General features: G+C 41.7%; 1 protein-coding gene across 1 annotated transcript; it reads left to right on the forward strand.

Moving 5' to 3' along the window:
- Positions 1–5653: 5653 nt before the first annotated feature.
- LOC139406367 (cytochrome c oxidase subunit 5A, mitochondrial-like) lies at positions 5654–16655 on the forward strand. Its single transcript, XM_071148892.1, has 5 exons — positions 5654–5909; positions 9259–9378; positions 14133–14254; positions 14571–14688; positions 15526–16655. Exons 1-4 carry the CDS (start codon positions 5837–5839, stop codon positions 14676–14678), a joined length of 423 nt encoding a protein of 140 aa, XP_071004993.1. The 5' UTR covers positions 5654–5836; the 3' UTR covers positions 14679–14688; positions 15526–16655.
- Positions 16656–18349: the final 1694 nt, after the last annotated feature.

The following is an 18349-nucleotide window of genomic DNA, read 5'->3' on the forward strand; positions in this document are numbered from 1 at the left end:
TACTCACCACGGACTAGCAGAATCCTCTTTTTCCTTTCACGACTCTGACGAGCCCGACGCGAAGGACACGCTGCTTCCTCGGGAACAGGCCCCGATCCCGTGATCTGCGTGAAGAGGACACGGAGAAAGAGGGGCCAAAGGTCGGGCTGCCTTCTGAGAATTTGTAGGCGATCAAATAAACCCCCACTTCACTCCATTCTGCTAGCAAACGTGCAATCTTTGGACAATAAAATAGATGAGTTCTGCGGAAGATTAAACTACCAACGGGACATTAAAAACTGTAACATCTTATGCTTCATGGAGTTGTGGCTGAACGATGACAACATCAACATACAGCTGGCTGGTTATACGCTGTACCGGCAGGATAGAACAGCAGCGTCTGGTAAGACAAGGGGTGGGGGACTATGTATTTTTGTAAACAACAGCTGGTGCACAATATCTAAGGAAGTCTCAAGCTACTGCTCACCTGAGGTAGAGTATCTCATGATAAACTGTAGACCACACTACCTACCGAGATAGTTTTCATCTGTATTCTTTGTAGCTGTTTAGATACCACCACAGTCAGAGGCTGGCACTAAGACAGCATTGAATGAGCTGTATTCCGCCATGAGCAAACAAGAAAATGCTCACCAGGAGGCGGCACTCCTAGCAGCCGGAGACTTTAATACAGGGAAAATTAAATCCGTTTTACCAAAATTCTATCAGCATGTTAAATGTGCAGCCAGAGGAAAAGGAACTCTGGACCACCTATACTCCACAGACACATACAATGCTCTCCCTCGCCCTCCATTTGGCAAATCTGACCATAATTGTATTCTCCTGATTCCTGCTTACAAGCAAAAATAAAAAAATTAAAGCAGGAAGCACCAGTGACTAGATCAATAAAAAAGTGGTCAGAGGAAGCAGATGCTAAGCTACAGGACTGTTTTGCTAGCACAGAAACCCTGCATGATTTGGGTATCTAGCACAGACTGGAATATGTTCTGGGATTCCTCCGATGGCATTGAGGAGTACACCACATCAGTCACTGGCTTCATCAATAAGTGCATCGATGATGTCGTCCTCACAGTGACCATATGTACATACCCCGTTTCCAGCTACAATAGTCATTTATTTACAACATTAACCATGTCTACACTGTATTTCTGATCAATGTGATGTTATTTTAATGGACAAAACTTTTCTTTCAAAAACAAGGACATTTCTAAGTACAGTTCAAAAGTTTGGGGTCAGTGTGTATTTATATATATATATAGTACCAGTCAAAAGTGTGGACACACCTACTCAGTCAAGGGGTTTTCTTTAATTTCTACAATTTTCTACATTGTAGAAAAATAGTGAAGGCATCAAAACTATAAATAACACATACGTAATCATGTAGTAACACAAAAAAGTGTTAAACAAATATATATTTAATATTTGAGATTCTTCAAAGTAGCCAGCCTTTGCCGTGATGAAAGCTTTGCATACTCTTGGCATTCTCTCAACCAGCTTCACCTGGAATGCTTTTCCAACAGTCTTGAAGTAGTTCCCAGATAGGCTGAGCACTTGTTGGCTGCAATGCCTTCACTCTGCTGTCCAACTCATCCCAAACCATCTCAATTGGGTTGAGGTCGGGTGATTGTGGAGGCCAGGTCATCTGATCCAGCACTCCATCACTCTCCTTCTTGGTCAAAAGCTCTTACACAGCCTGGAGGTGTGTTAGGTCATTGTCCTGTTGAACAAAAAAAATGATAGTCCCAATAGGAGCAAACCAGATGGGATGGCGTATCGCTGCAGAATGCTGTGGTAGCCATGCTGGTTAAGTGTGCCTTGCATTCTAAATAAAATCACCAACAGTATCACCAGCAAAGCACCCCCACACCATCACACCTCCTCCTCCATGCTTCACGGTGGGCACCACTCATGCGGAGATCATTTGTTCACCTACTCTGCTTCTCACAAAAACACGGCGGTTGGAACCAAAAATCTCAAATTTGGACTTATCAGACCAAAGGACAGATTTCCACCGGTCTAATGTCCATTGCTTGTGTCTCTTGGCCCAAGCAAGTCTCTTCTTATTACTGATGTCCTTTAGTGGTTTCTTTGCAGCAATTCGACCATGAAAGCCTGATTCATGCAGCATCCTCTGAACAGTTGATGTTGAGATGTGTCTGTTACTCAAACTCTGAATGTATTCTCTGCAGCAGAGGTAACTCTGGGTCTTCCTTTCCTGTGGTGGTCCTTGAGAGCCAGTTTCATCATAGCGCTTGGTTTTTGCGACTGTACTTGAAGAAACTTGAAGTTATTGAAATTTTCCGTATTGACTGATCTTCATATTTGAAAGTAATGGACTGTCGTTTCTCTTTGCTTATTTGAGCTATTCTTGACCTAATCTTTTACTAAATACGGTTATCTTCTGTATACCAACCCTACCTTGTCACAACACAACTGATTGGCTCAAAAGCATTAAGAAGGAAAGAATTTCCATGAATTAACAAGACATGTCTGTTAATTGAAATGCATTCCAGGTGACTACCTCATGAAACTGGTTGAGAGAATGCCAAGAATGTGCTAAGCTGTCATCAAGTCAAAGGGTGGCTACTTTTAAGAATCTCAAATATATTTAGATTTGTTAAACACTTTTTTGGTTACTACATGATTCCATGTGTGTTATTTCATAGTCTTTATCATTTATGTCTTCACTATTATTCTACAATGTAGAAAAACTTTGAATGAGCAGTGTCCAAACTTTTGACTGGTACTATATATATATATATATATATAGAGAGAGAGAGAGAGAGTGGGGAGAACAAGTATTTGATACACTGCCGATTTTGCAGGTTTTCCTACACACAAAGAATGTAGAGGTCTGTCATTTTTATCATAGGCACACTTCAACTGTGAGAGACGGAATCTAAAACAAAAATCCAGAAAAATCACATTGTATGATTTTTAAGCAATTAATTTGCATGACATAAGTATTTGATACATCAGAAAAGCAGAACTTAATATTTGGTACAGAAACCTTTGTTTGCAATTACAGAGATCATATGTTTCCTGTAGTTCTTGACCAGGTTTGCACACACTGCAGAAGGGATTTTGGCCCACTCCTCCATACAGACCGTCTCCAGATCCTTCAGGTTTCGGGGCTGCCGCTGGGCAATACGGACTTTCAGCTTCATCCAAAGATTTTCTATTGGGTTCAGGTCTGGAGACTGGCTAGGCCACTCCAGGACCTTGAAATGCTTCTTACGGGGCCACTCCGTAGTTGCCCTGGCTGTATGTTTCGGGTCGTTGTCATGCTGGAAGACCCAGGTACGACCCATCTTCAATGCTCTTACTAAGGGAAGGAGGTTGTTGGCCAAGATCTCACGATACATGGCCCCATCCATCCTCCCCTCAATACGGTGGAGTCGTCCTGTCCCCTTTACAGAAAAGCATCCCCAAAGAATGATGTTTCCACCTCCATGCTTTACTGTTGGGATGTTGTTCTTGGGGTTGTACTCATCCTTCTTCTTCCAAACACGGCGAGTGGAGTTTAGACCAAAAAGCTCTATTTTTGTCTCATCAGACCACATGACCTCCTCCCATTCCTCCTCTGGATCATCCAGATGGTCATTGGCAAACTTCAGACGGGCCTGGACATGCCCTGGCTTGAGCAGGGGGACATTGCGTGCACTGCAAGATTTTAATCCATGACGGCGTAGTGTGTTACTAATAGTTTTCTTTGAGACTGTGGTCACAGCTCTCTTCAGGTCATTGGCCAGGTCCTGCCATGTAGTTCTGGGCTGATCCCTCACCTTCCTCATGATCATTGATGCCTCACAAGGTGAGATCTTGCATGGAGCCCCAGACCGAGGGTGATCGACCGTCATCTTGAACTTCTTCCATTTTCTAATAATTGCGCCAACAGTTGTGACCTTCTCACCAAGCTGCTTGCCTATTGTCCTGTAGCCCATCCCAGCCTTGTGCAGGTCTACAATTGTATCCCTGATGTCCTTACACAGCTCTCTGGTCTTGGCCATTGTGGAGATGTTGGAGTCTGTTTGATTGAGTGTGTGGACAGGTGTCTTTTATACAGGTAACGAGTTTAAACAGGTGCAGTTAATACAGGTAATGAGTGGAGAACAGGAGGGCTTCTTAAAGAAAAACTAACAGGTCTGTGAGAGCCGGAATTCTTACTGGTTGGTAGGTGATCAAATACTTATGTCATGCAATAAAATGCAAATTAATTACTTAAAAATCATACAATGTGATTTTCTGGATTTTTGTTTTAGATTCCGTCTCTCACAGTTGAAGTGTACCTATGATTAAAAAAAATACAGACCTCTACATGCTTTGTAAGTAGGAAAACCTGCAAAATCAGCAGTGTATCAAATACTTGTTCTCCCCACTGTATGTATGTGATGGGATGTATAGACATTATGGACAGTATGTGGATAGAATATGTAGTATATCTATAGAATACGTAGGATAGAATAGTATATGTACAGCATTAGTTGAATAGGATGGCCTTGAATAGAATACAGTATATACATGAAGTGGGTAAAACAGTATAGTGCAGTGTTTCCCAAACTCTGTCCTCAGGACCCCAAAGGGTGCAAGTTTTGTTTTTTGCCCTAACACTACACAGCTGATTCAAATGATCAAAGCTTGATGATTAGTTGCTGGGGCAAAAAAACAACACTTGTACCCTTTGGGGTCCCGTGGACCGAGTTTGGGAAACCATGCATAGTGTTACCTGGTCTAATTAACAAAGTAAAGTTGTTCTAATTAAAACCTTATTGTCATTGGCTAACAAGTGTGGGTGGGGTTGATGAGAAAATTGTTCAATTCTGTCCTTTTCATCCAGCTCAGGGTTGAACACCATTATTATAATTGTTTTAAACAAGGTGCTCAATAGCAGTTTGTTGTGTCTTGTATGTACAGGCAGTTGCTTTAGGCCAGGGCTGCCCAACCCTCTTCCTGGAGAACTACTGTCCTGTAGGTTTTCAGTCCAACCCTCTTCTTGGAGATCTACTGTCCTGTAGGTTTTCTGTCCAACCCTAATTTAGCTATCTGATTCAGCTAGTTAAGGTCTTGTTGAGCAGCTAATTAGTAGAATCAGGTGTGTTTTAAATTAGGGTTGGACTGAACACTCACAGGACTGTAGTTCTCCAGGAAGTGGGTTGGACAGCCATGCTTTAGGCTGTTCTTGTAGACTCTCTTTAGTCCCAGTAAGGGGAGAGTTAGGCTTTGTTTAGAGCTGGATAAGGGGTAATCCCTAGTTTTAGTTGCAGCAGGAACCCAATTGAGGGGCTGCGCTTTAGACTCACAGTCATCTGTCATTTTTGTGAATGTTCTTTTCCTGACTGTTGCTATGGATAACTGTGTGAGACAAGCCATGTGTCCTGAAATTCAGCATCTCTAATAAATGCAAGTATTGTTTTTGTACAATGATGGGTCCTCATTCTATCACCTCCCTTGGCTACTCTCGGTTCGCTCCCTTACAAGTAGTTATTGACTCAACATTTTGAGCTTTTTAATAATTTGTAAAAATGTCTGAACAAAATTCCCCTTTGACATTATGGGTTATTGTGTAGATCAGTGGCACAATATACATTTTTCAATCTTTAAATTCGGACTGTAACACAACCAATGTTAGGGGGAAAAATAAATTTTAAAAAGTCAAGGGGTGTGAATACTTCCTGAAGGCAGGCACTATGTATTAAATGTGAGTGGAGAGAGTTACGTTTCTAACCTTGCGCATGCGCCGTGGGAACTTGGTATTGAGCTACCAGCTAACATCCTTGAGTCAAAGTCTGATCCCATCAATATTTGCTTGTCCGTAACGTTAGCTGACTGTCCCTGCATCATGTTTCGAGCCGCCGTCCGACTTTCAGTGTCCGGTGCCCGGAGTTTGACACGGCCACAGCTCGGACTTACAGGTATTATTGTGTTATCACTTAATTTCGTAGTTTGGGACGTTCATGCGGAAATCACTGTCGGCAGTCGTTTTTGGCTGGCTAGCTAATGTTAGCATGTTACTAGCACAATCAGTTGCGAATGGATAACTACAAAATACACGTTTTCGGTGAACTACAAGTGGTAGACGTGTTAGATGAGCTAAATCCCTTTAATCCTTAAAACAAATGTAATGTTTAAAAATGCTTTGTAATATTCAAGTGGATTTTTTTTTACTATTTTTTATTGATGTCCTTGCAATGACCGACTGCTTGAGGTGAGGCTTAGGCCTGTAACTAGCAAGTTAACTATCTAATGCCATAACCATGGCCTATATGTCTAATACTAGCTAGCGAATTAGCACTGGATAGCAGATGATTTGCCATGTCTAACTAGCTAAACGTTCTAGTTCACTAGCTTACGTTTGCATATAGACTGGAATGGTTGTTCAACTCAATGCTAGATTGTGCTTTTAAATGAAGGACTGTAACATTAACTAGTACTAAACAGGCAGCAACTCTAGCTAGCAAACCAGCTCGACTAACTAGTAGCGAACTACTGCTGGTTAATAGTACATTGCCGCATAACCCATTAATAGACCTGCTCACTGATTTGGTGCCTATTGACGGTGGTATATTATGGCCAGGGGTATTTTAAGATCCCCGAAGCTCGTTCTGAACATGGGCGGCCACGTGTACTAATTAGCTGGCGGGCTCCAAACACCGGTGTAAAGGCTTCGGTGTGGCTGGTGCCTAGCCGAATTTAGCTAACCGTGTATGTTACTCCCTTAAAATACCTTCGGCAATAGTACTGTCTGTCCATTTTTTTACAATTTGAAGCCAGTATCCACTTCCTCAATAGTCCGAATTAATCTAAGAACTGAAATCGGTCAATAATTTGTTTTTGCAGATATCTTAATTGCACAATTTCAGATAATGTTTGGTGCAGTATTTTTCAATGAGGAAAATGGTCATGAAAACTAGTAGTCTCGTTGAATAACATACTTTTATTGAAGAGTCCCTACTGTTGACCAATCACCGATGAATGGGTGTAGACTTCGGCTCCGTACTTCCGTTTTTCTCAAGATCATTTGTGCCCGAACAGCCGAAAAAAAACCGAAGTCCAAAACAAACAAACGATGTCATATGTACGACCGGTTTCGACTGGGGAGCATGCAGACAGACGCCTTATGCGTAACTGGGGAGGAAGTGTCGTTCACTTTAACTGGAGACACACACACAGTTTATGGATATCTGCAAAGCTGCTACAGTAAGTGTTTTTAAGACTATTTCTTGCTGATATGAAAGATAAGGGGCATATCAGTATATGGTTTGAAAACCATTTATCAAGTGACGATTATGACTTTAAAACGTTAACACAGCGTCTGAATTTTAGTTCACCAACCGTGGCCGACGCTAACCACTGAAACCCCTACTGTTATATTAAGGGTTTTCTAGAGCGAGGTACTGCACTGCATAGCTCAAGCCATAGCAAATGGCATAACTTGTTAGCTATATTTTCTCAACATATATTGGGACATATTTGGTTCTTAGAAAGCATAACTTACTTTGTCTAGCTACCCAGACTCCTTGCTCCAGACAAACACTGATGTTATTATATTCTCCACAATGACTCTGGTTACCTCCCTGACCCTGCACTGAAAGCTCACACATTTGGGTCTGTCGGATTGGTCCAGAAACCGATTGGTTGGACCAGACCCAGCCCACAGGTGGGTAAAAGCAGCGTTTAAAAAAAAAAAAAATAATAATAAGTTAATGACTTTGATACTCTGATTGGTTAGACGATCCAATTGCTGATTACTTTGTACAACACTCCTCATCACCTCAAATGACTAAAATGATGGCCGTCTCAGACCGAAGTATGTAGGGAACGACAGAGCAGGGGAAGCATTTAGTCAGTCGTCAGGCTATAATTTACTGTGCCTTCAACCTGGCTTCCATTCCCTCACCATGTTGGACTGTGAACAATTTAACCATTAATGGTGCCATGACTGCCATCTAGCTAGGTCATGCCAATACACTGGTCACACAATGTCAGTTTTTACTTATTTACATCTACGGCCCTAGTAGATGTAGCTAAATACACTTGACTAGTGATGGCTCTGCTACCCGACCCCTGACGTTATACATCAGGTTAGGGCAGGGAAGGGCCTGTTCTCTTTTTTTCCCCCATCAATAACTAGGGTACGGGCAGGGCTCGGTTATCACTAAATGGCTCATTTAGAAGCTTTGTGCTCTGCTTGCTGCGCAGTAAAGTCCCATCTGTCTAAAATCATAACATGGTGTCAGAAGTGCTTCAACCTCATCAAATATAAGAACAAATATTTCACAATGTTCGCGATTTATCGGAGTTTAGAGTAGTTAAATCAACAACAACAACAAATATTTGTCATATGCACCTAATTACAACCGGTGTAGACCTTACCGTGAAATGCTTACTTTACAAGCCGTTAACCAACAATGCAGTTCAAGAAATGGAGTTAAGAAAATATTTACCAAATAAACTAAAGTAACACTAAGTTAACAATAATGAGGCTATATACTGGGGGTACTGAGTTAATGTGCATGGGGTACGGTTAAGTTGAGGTCATTTGTTCATGTTTGTAGGGGTGAAGTGACTATGCATAGATAATAAACAGCCCAAGTGTTGTTGCTATGCATACTCAGCCCCTCCCATGTTTTGAACTGGGATCTGAATATCTGTGGCCCTGACTAGAGTCTGAGGCGATGCTCTAGTCAGACTATAGGCTCTCTATTCCCCAAAGAAAAGGGGTGGGGCTTAGAGAGCCTATAGTCTGACTAGAGTCTGAGGCGATGCTCTAGTCAGACTATAGGCTCTCTATTCCCCAAAGAAAAGGGGTGGGGCTTAGAGAGCCTATAGTCTGACTAGAATCTGAGGCGATGCTCTAGTCAGACTATAGGCTCTCTATTCCCCAAAGAAAAGGGGTGGGGCTTAGAGAGCCTATAGTCTGACTAGAGTCTGAGGCGATGCTCTAGTCAGACTATAGGCTCTCTATTCCCCAAAGAAAGGGGTGGGGTGGGGCTAGAGTCTGAGGCGATGCTCTAGCCTATAGTCTGACTAGCCTATAGTCTGAGGCGATGCTCTAGTCAGACTATAGGCTCTCTATTCCCCAAAGAAAGGGGGTGGGGCTTAGAGAGCCTATAGTCTGACTAGAGTCTGAGGCGATGCTCTAGTCAGACTATAGGCTCTCTAAACCCCACCCCTTTTCTTTGGGGAAGACTCCCAATATCCATGGTGGTGTAAGACTGAGGTGACATTTTTCTTTAATAATCCCTGTATCTTTTCCTGCAGCTCCCCTGGCCCAGAGGTGTTACGCCCATGGTGGGAAGCTGGAATCGGACGAGGAGTTTGATGCCCGCTGGGTAACCTATTTTAACAAGGCAGATATTGATGCGTGGGAGCTGAGGAAAGGTGGGTGACGATGAAATCACATGGTCAGCCCTACGATTATGACAAAGAGCATAGTGCACAGCTGCATTGATTACGTGGAAGAGTGTGTGTGTGTATGTTTTTATGTGTATGTATGTATGTATGTATGTATATAGAGATTTACAGTTGACTAGATATCAGTAGTTCTCAACTAGGGTTGTGGAAGTCATGACATTTTGTCAGCCGGTAACTGTCATGCAAATAACTCCTGGTCTCATGGTAATTGACCATTAATTAACAACGCATCTTCACTCACGGCCTACAAACCACTGATGCAGACCTTTGGGACATCTACATTTGAAAGTCTAATAAATAAATTTATACTCAACAAAAATATAAATGCACCAATATAAAATATTTGGCTTAATTACATTTCATATAAGGTTCAGTCAATTGAAAGAAATTCATTAGGCCCTAATGTATGGATTTCACATGACTGGGCAGGGGCGCAGCCATGGGTGGGCCCGGGAGGGCATAGGCCCACCCACTTTGGGAGCCAGGCTCAGCCAATCAGAATGAGTTTTTCCACACAAAAGGGCTTTATAACAGACCGACATACTAACGAAAGTTCTCAAGAAACGCGTTGTGAAAATGTCGTATTTCAGAAGAACAGAATACCGTATTCTGAGTCATCCTTATGTTGGGCCCTGATCTGGTTATGCCATATGGCTGTAGGCTACACTAGTTAATTTAGCAGACAAGATTTGCTTATGATTATTTTATAGTAAGACTAATACAATTGAACGTGGCTGAAATAAAATAGAAGATATGATTTCCGGAGGAGTTGAACGGTTAACAAAATTATTATTTGAAACAGGTCCTCCTATATGCTTTACTTTAAAGTAAAAAATATATATATATATTTTTTAATGCAACTTTAGTTGTGATCTGAACCTTAGGCCAAATGTTTTGGTTTCTAATACATTCTTAGGCTGCATGATAAAACTAAATATGTTTTGAAAAAAGTTGCATGAAAGGCATGACCTCTGCTCAGTTAATTGGTCAGACTACACACAATCAGTCTCTCATTCACAATGTGACAAGGACTTGATGTTATTCTCACCATCAGACTATTCTCCATTTTTATTTGGTATTTACATATAACCTACGAATGTGTTGAATGATCTTTTTTTTAGACGTTTTTGCAAACTTTTTTTAATGGTGGTTAGACATTTTTGCTAATTTATTAAGAAAACTTATATTACATTTACATAAGTATTCAGACCCTTTACTCAGTACTTTGTTAAAGCAGTGATTACAGCCTCGAGTCTTCTTGGGTGTGACACTACATGCTTGACACACCTGTATTTGGAGTTTCTCCCATTCCTCTCTGCAGATTCTCTCAAGCTCTGTCAAGTTGGATGGGGAGCTTCGCTGCACAGCTATTTTCAGGTCTCCAGAGATGTTTGATCGGGTTCAAGTCCAGGCTCTGGATGGGCCACTCAAGGACATTCAGAGACTTATCCCAACCTTCGCCCCAGTCTGAGGTCCTGAGCGCTCTGGAGAAAGTTTTTATCAAGGATCTCTCTGTACTTTGCTCCATTAATCTTTCCCTCGATCCTGACTAGTCTCCCAGTCGCTGCCGCTGAAAAACATCATGCTTTCGCCACCATGCTTCGCCATAGGGACGGTGCCAGGTTTACTCCAGGCGTGACGCTTGGCTTTCGGGCCAAAGAGTTCATCTTGGTTTCATCAGACCAGAGAATCTTGTTTCATGGTCTGAGAGTCCTTCAGGTGCCTTTAGGCAAATTCCAAGCAGGCTGTCATGCCGTCTGGCCACTACTGTAAAGGCCTGATTGGTGGCGTGCTGCAGAGATGGTTGTCCTTATGGAAGGTTCTCCCATCTCCACAGAGGAACTCTGAAGCTCTGTCAGAGTGCCCATCCAGTTCTTGGTCACCTCCCTGACCAAGGCCCTTCTCCCCTGATTGCTCAGTTTGGCCGGACGGCCGGCTCTAGGAAGAGTCTTGGTGGTTCCAAACTTTCATTTGAAGAATGATGGAGGCCAATATGTTCTTGGGGACCTTCAATTCTGCAGACATGTTTTGGTGCCCTTCCCCAGATCTGTGCCTCTACACAATCCTCGACACAGTCTCTGTGCTCTACGGACAGTAGAAGTATTTCTGATTAGTTTTTATAAACGGGCAAACCATTTCTAAACCTGTTTTCGATTAGTCATTTAGGGTGTATTGTGTGTGTGTGTGTGTGTGAGTGTAGACAGAGGGCGGAAAATATACATGTCATTTATTTTAGAACAAGGCTGTAACGTAACAATGTGAGTAAAACGTCAAGGGGCCTGAATACTTTCCGCATACTAATTATACAAATAGGCCCTATTGTAATCAAATTCGCTAGCTTCTACTTGCTTTAGCATGGTTTAAATGATTCCTGTCTGTATGATACAGTACAGTAATACAGTTCACTCAAAGATTAGCCTAATGGAGCTAGTTTAATTGATTTACCCAAGAGAACATGTAGCTAGCTCCATCTATGGGCTTTTGTGTTTTTCCTCTCGTGCGTAATTTGCAGTAGCCTTTATCATATGTATTGGATAAAGCCACAATCATTTGGGCTTCCTTGAGCTCATTAATAAATGTATTTTTTTTGTTAAATAGTACTCCTAAAATGTATTTCATGTATGGCTCGTTAGGTTCCGGTAGCATCGGGCTTGACTTTTATACCAAAGGCTATAATAAAATCCAGACATATTTATATACTTTGGAATGACACTTGCGGTTTTAGCGGGAAATCCTGGGTTACCCGGGAGTAAAGTGATTTATTCTCGGGGTGGAAAACATTTCTAAAATACAGGTATGCACTTGAATAGAGGACTCTCTTCCTGCAGTTCCTTTTCATGCCAGCCAGGCACGCTACTCTTGTTGTGAAGTGGCGCGATATTAATTCATTAATATTAGAGAAGTTGAGAAATAAATGGGCCTAGCCTATAGAACGCTGATGCGATCTTTTTAATACAGGCCATCAACTTTCTCACATCAGTTGCGTTAGCCTATAGAACGCTGATGGGGATCTTTTTAATACAGGCCATCAACTTTCTCACATCGGTTGCGTTAGCCTATAGAACGCTGATGGGGATCTTTTTAATACAGGCCATCAACTTTCTCACATCGGTTGCGTTAGCCTATAGAACGCTGATGGGGATCTTTTTAATACAGGCCATCAACTTTCTCACATCAGTTGCGTTAGCCTATAGAACGCTGATGGGGATCTTTTTAATACAGGCCATCAACTTTCTCACATCGGTTGCGTTAGCCTATAGAACGCTGATGGGGATCTTTTTAATACAGGCCATCAACTTTCTCACATCGGTTGCGTTAGCCTATAGAACGCTGATGGGGATCTTTTTAATACAGGCCATCAACTTTCTCACATCGGTTGCGTTAGCCTATAGAACGCTGATGGGGATCTTTTTAATACAGGCCATCAACTTTCTCACATCGGTTGCGTTAGCCTATAGAACGCTGATGGGGATCTTTTTAATACAGGCCATCAACTTTCTCACATCGGTTGCGTTAGCCTATAGAACGCTGATGGGGATCTTTTTAATACAGGCCATCAACTTTCTCACATCGGTTGCGTTAGCCTATAGAACGCTGATGGGGATCTTTTTAATACAGGCCATCAACTTTCTCACATCGGTTGCGTTAGCCTATAGAACGCCGATGGGGATCTTTTTAATACAGGCCATCAACTTTCTCACATCGGTTGCGTTAGCCTATAGAACGCTGATGGGGATCTTTTTAATACAGGCCATCAACTTTCTCACATCGGTTGCGTTAGCCTATAGAACGCTGATGGGGATCTTTTTAATACAGGCCATCAACTTTCTCACATCAGTTGCGTTAGCCTATAGAACGCTGATGGGGATCTTTTTAATACAGGCCATCAACTTTCTCACATCGGTTGCGTTAGCCTATAGAACGCTGATGGGGATCTTTTTAATACAGGCCATCAACTTTCTCACATCGGTTGCGTTAGCCTATAGAACGCTGATGGGGATCTTTTTAATACAGGCCATCAACTTTCTCACATCGGTTGCGTTAGCCTATAGAACGCTGATGGGGATCTTTTTAATACAGGCCATCAACTTTCTCACATCGGTTGCGTTAGCCTATAGAAAAATTGTACAATACGGCTTTAATAGAAAGTTATTTTAAATCCATGCATCAACCAGCAATGAGGAGCTGGCTCTCGCTGAACAGGTGCTCCTATTACGCTCCAACTCAATGCCAGGGCTCTGTTTTTATTATTTAAAAAAAAAAAAATATTTCATTAGCATTGATGTCAGAGATGAGAGGGACAATAGAGCACTGAGTACCAGGCCATCAGCAAGTTTTTGTAGGTTATGAATGACCATCAACGACATCAGAGCATTTTGGAGAAGCCTAGTTGCCGTGACTCAACGGTCATGACTTATGACTGCCGATGTGGCGGTAAGATGGTCACCATGCCAGCCCTATGCTCAACCTGTCCTGGTTACTGAACCCCAATCATATTTTCCTCTGCCCTGAGTCTTCCCCAGGGGTAATGGTAGTACGGCAGAACCAGCGCCCTAGATGAGCAAAACCATTTTTTTTAAGGAATGATTTGAGTGAACAAAATCTATCCTTTTGGAGTCTCAAGTGACTTGCCGTCATTAGTTTTTTTTTAAATCAACTGTTGTGAAAAGTAGACCTCTTCTATCATCCTGTGGTAACTAACCCTGGCGTTGTTTGTCCAGGGATGAACACGCTGATTGGATACGACCTGGTGCCTGAGCCTAAGATCCTGGAAGCAGCTCTCCGAGCCTGCCGCAGATTAAATGACCTGGCTAGCGCCATACGTATCCTGGAGGCTGTCAAGGTGAGTTGGAGGATGCTCCTCGGAACACTTCAAAATGATAACGATCAGTTCTAGAAGAACGCGTGTTGAATGGCAATGACCCCTTTGACCCCCCCCCTAGTCACTAGTCTATCCCCTTTCTGTATGTTTACTCTGAACGTGAGGTATATTACAAACTCCCAATTTTATATATATTTTTTGTAATCATTCTGCCCAGAAATAAACAAAGCATATATGTATGTATGTATGTATGTGTGTGTGTGTGTGTGTGTGTGTTTTGCTGCACATCGTCCCTGGCATTTTCCTCAAAGCAGTTGGTTTATGTTGTTTCCCCCAGGACAAATCTGGCCCCCACAAAAAAATCTACCCATACTTAATTCAGGAGCTGCGACCAACACTAGAGGAGCTTGGTATCTCTACACCTGAAGAGCTTGGCATGGACTAAGTATAGCTGGGTAGGTATCCAATGCACTGTCTAAGCAATAAGGGCCGAGGGGGTGTGGTATATGGCCAATATACCACGGCTAAGGGCTGTTCTTATGCACGATGCAACGCAGAGTGCCTGGATACAGCCCTTAGCCGTTGTATATTGGCCATATACCACAAACCCCTGAGGTACCTTATTGCTATTATAAACTGGTTACCAATGTAATTTGAACAGTAAAAATAAATGTTTTGTCATACCTGTGGTATACGGTCTGATATTCTGGCTGTCAGCCAATCAGCATTCGAACCACCCAGTTTATTACAGTCTTTATACCCTGAATCCCAAATGAACCCCTGGCCTAGGCAAGGGGTGTGAAACATACAGCCCGATTCAGCCTGTCTAATCGGCATTTTTGTCGATTGTCATTTTAAATAATATTTATATTGCGGGGGGGGGGGGGGGGGGGGGGGGGACTCAATATGCTTTCAAATAACTAAAACCAAATTGAAACTGGTGTAGAAATTATAATTATTATTTTTACTGTGTCCACTAATCACTGAACTGAAAGCTAGATTGGTTTTAGATAGTAAGAGCATAAAACAATGGGTGGAGGAGTATCTTAGGGCAAATTGACAGCAAATAAATGTAACCAATTTTCAGTGCGGCCCTTCGGGCCTAGTTAAAGTCTAAATGAGTCACGCCCTAGGCAGTTGTATAGATCTTAGAGGATTGGATAGGTGTAAGCAATATGGTGATGGCTCCATCTGGTATATTACCCTTTAGATAGGCCTGGTGGAAATGCAGCGATAGTGCTTACACCTGTCCAGGCCTGTTCTCTTAACTGAAATAATGTTTTCCTCCCTAGTTTTCTCTGGGCTGCTGTTTTCTCTGGGCTGCTGTTGTCTCTCTGGGAACCTTGTACTTCGTCTTTGCCTCGTATAAATGTGATATTTAATTTGGGCCTTTATTAAGTTATTTTGCTTGTATAATATTGATGAACCTAATAAAGGAAAAAATACAATTTTTATTTTTTAATTTTTTAAATGTGTCAAATGTGCTTCTTGGTATCATTTTAGATATGTTTGCATTTCAACATTGCAGGTGATTTTTATTATTATTTTCTTCACGTTTTTAAATGTAACTAGGGAAGTCTGTTAAGAACAAGGATGGCCTACACCGGCCAAACCTTAACCCGGACGATGCTGGGCCAGTTGTGCTCCGCCCTATGTGATTGCCGACTGACTGAACTACAGATTGCCTTGAGTCATAAAGAACTATTAATTATTTGTAGATCAGTCACAATTTAACCAAAATGCCTCACGTCTGCTGGGGCGGCAGGTAGCCAAGTGGTAAGAGCTTTGGGCCGGTAATCGCAAGGTTGCTGGAGCGGATCCCCGAGCTGACAAGGTAAAAATCTGTAATTCTGCCTCTGAACAAGGCAGTTTAACCCACTCTTCCCTGGTAGGCCATCATTGTAATTGACCGTTGAGGTGGTGGGTGCGGTCTGTCAGGAAGTCTAGGACCCATTTGCAAGGACCATTCTAGTAATTTTAAAGTAGTCCATTATCATCATTGTCTGACTGCTCAACTCAGGAATCGCCACCCAGTTGACTACTTTAAAATGGTAGAAGCCCTCTGGCAATGTCCATGCTAAAACGCATTATCTGTGATTTAGTCTCTGACAACAGGCTGATGACAACTCTGATAAGTTTGTTTTTGGGTAAGTTGCCAAAAGGTGACCAAGCCATAGAGAAAGATAAGAGGACTCATTTGTATCAGTGTTGTTATAGCATCTGTGACAGCATGGGCAGCCACTCAGTGCATTTATAACAACCTAAACATTCCAAACATCTATTAAATCAAATAAACCTCAAGCAGCAAATGAGCAATTACCTTTTTTTTTGTTTACCAAATAAGACACTCATTGACCTCCATACAGAACTCCTCACTTCTGGGCAGTGTTGTAAAGTACTTAAATACAAATATTTTAAAGTACTACTGAAGTAGTTTTTGTTTTGTATTTCTACTTTAATATTGATATTTTTGGCAACTTTTACTTCACTACATTCCTAAATAAAATAATATGCTTTTTACTCCATACATTTTCTCTGACACCCAAATGGTCCAATTCACATACTTATCAAGAGAACATTCCTGGTCATCCCTACTGCATCTGATCTGACGGACTCCAAACACAAACGCTCCGTTTGTAAATTATGTCTTGAGTGTAGGCGTGTGCCCCTGGCTATCCGTCAATAAAAATAACAAATGTGTGCTGTCTGGTTTGCTTAATATAAGGAAGTTAAAATGATTTATACTTTTATCAAATTGTATTTGTAACATGCGCCGAATACAACAAGTATAGGTAGACCTTACAGTGAAATGCTTACTTACAAGCCCTTAACCAACAATGCAGTTTCAAATAAAAATAAAACATTTTAGTAATTCCATTTACTTTTGATACTTAAGTATATTTAAAACTAAATACTTTTACTCAAGTAGTATTTTACTGGGTGCATTTTACTTGAGCCATTTTCTATGTTTTTACTTGGGCCATCTTTTACTCGGGTACGACTATTGAGTACTTTTTCCACCACTGCTTCGGGGTTTATTTTCGTGGACAGATTTTGGGCAGAGAAACCTCTCACTTTCGCTTCTTCCTCTGTCCATGGTCTCTGAGATCTTCCGTCCAACCGCGAACTGAATGATTTGCTTTTCAATGTTCAAATTCCTTATATTGCATTCGAGTAGCACTATAGCACCGGAGAACGTATAAGCCTACTACTAAACGAATGACTCTTGCACTGCTCTACCGTGACTATAGCAACTGGTGATGCAGTGTTACATGCATGTTACAGTGTGTTTATGCCACCAGAGAGCAGAATCGAGTCCTGAATTTGATAAGTACTGTAACAGATTTTCATATGCGGTTTTGACTAGAATATAGTTTGTCGCAATTTACCATAATGCATAAAAAAATGCCAGTTAGGGGAACATACGCAGCAGGTTAGCATAACTAAGTTAAGGTTAGGAAAGGGGTTTAACTAAAATAGACCACCAAAAAAAAATCACTTTCGAATTCAATTTGACATAAACTATATTCTGTTTAAGCAATGACCTTGATATGCGCTCATCACGCTGAAGCGCGTGGATGGTCTCCATTATAAAATGGGGGAGACTACATCAACATGGCCAAAGAGCAGACCTAGATATAGATTGTAGGCATAAACATGGTATGGTTATAGTTTTTTAAACATGGTGGTATAGAAATATGCCATGCAAAGAAATTGATAACCGCTGTCTGGTCTCCGCACCAGTGTAACATGTGATCGTACTTCCTTGCATTGTGCTTTTAAAGAAACGACTGTCCAGCCAGTAAACCCAGTTGATTGGTGTTTCTTCTGATGAGCGGGACAACAGTATGTTGATGGTTGTAGATTAGTCTGTTGGCATGAAAATAACTGAATTAGCAGGGAGCTAATGTGACCATTACAATTACAGCATGCTAAGCTAACTCGCTCTTACAGCAATAGCATACAAAAAGCACATATCAGGACGCCCTCAACACCTAACAGGTACCATACATATATATAAACATAGTGAACTCATACACGTTGTAAATCTGAGAATATAATACAGTATTTCAGAACGTGACCGACTGCATGCATGTCAATATCAGACTGGGAAGA

This window comes from Oncorhynchus clarkii, chromosome 4 (genome assembly GCF_045791955.1).
Source record: "Oncorhynchus clarkii lewisi isolate Uvic-CL-2024 chromosome 4, UVic_Ocla_1.0, whole genome shotgun sequence".
In the NCBI taxonomy this organism is placed as follows: domain Eukaryota; kingdom Metazoa; phylum Chordata; class Actinopteri; order Salmoniformes; family Salmonidae; genus Oncorhynchus; species Oncorhynchus clarkii.

Bases quoted from the DNA above. Each gene is read 5' to 3' on its own strand.
- LOC139406367 (XM_071148892.1), top strand. From the start codon at position 5,837: ATGTTTCGAGCCGCCGTCCGACTTTCAGTGTCCGGTGCCCGGAGTTTG. The intron at 5,910-9,258 runs GTATTATTGTGT...CTTTTCCTGCAG, and splicing joins GCCACAGCTCGGACTTACAG to CTCCCCTGGCCCAGAGGTGT. The intron at 14,255-14,570 runs GTGAGTTGGAGG...TGTTTCCCCCAG, and splicing joins GTATCCTGGAGGCTGTCAAG to GACAAATCTGGCCCCCACAA.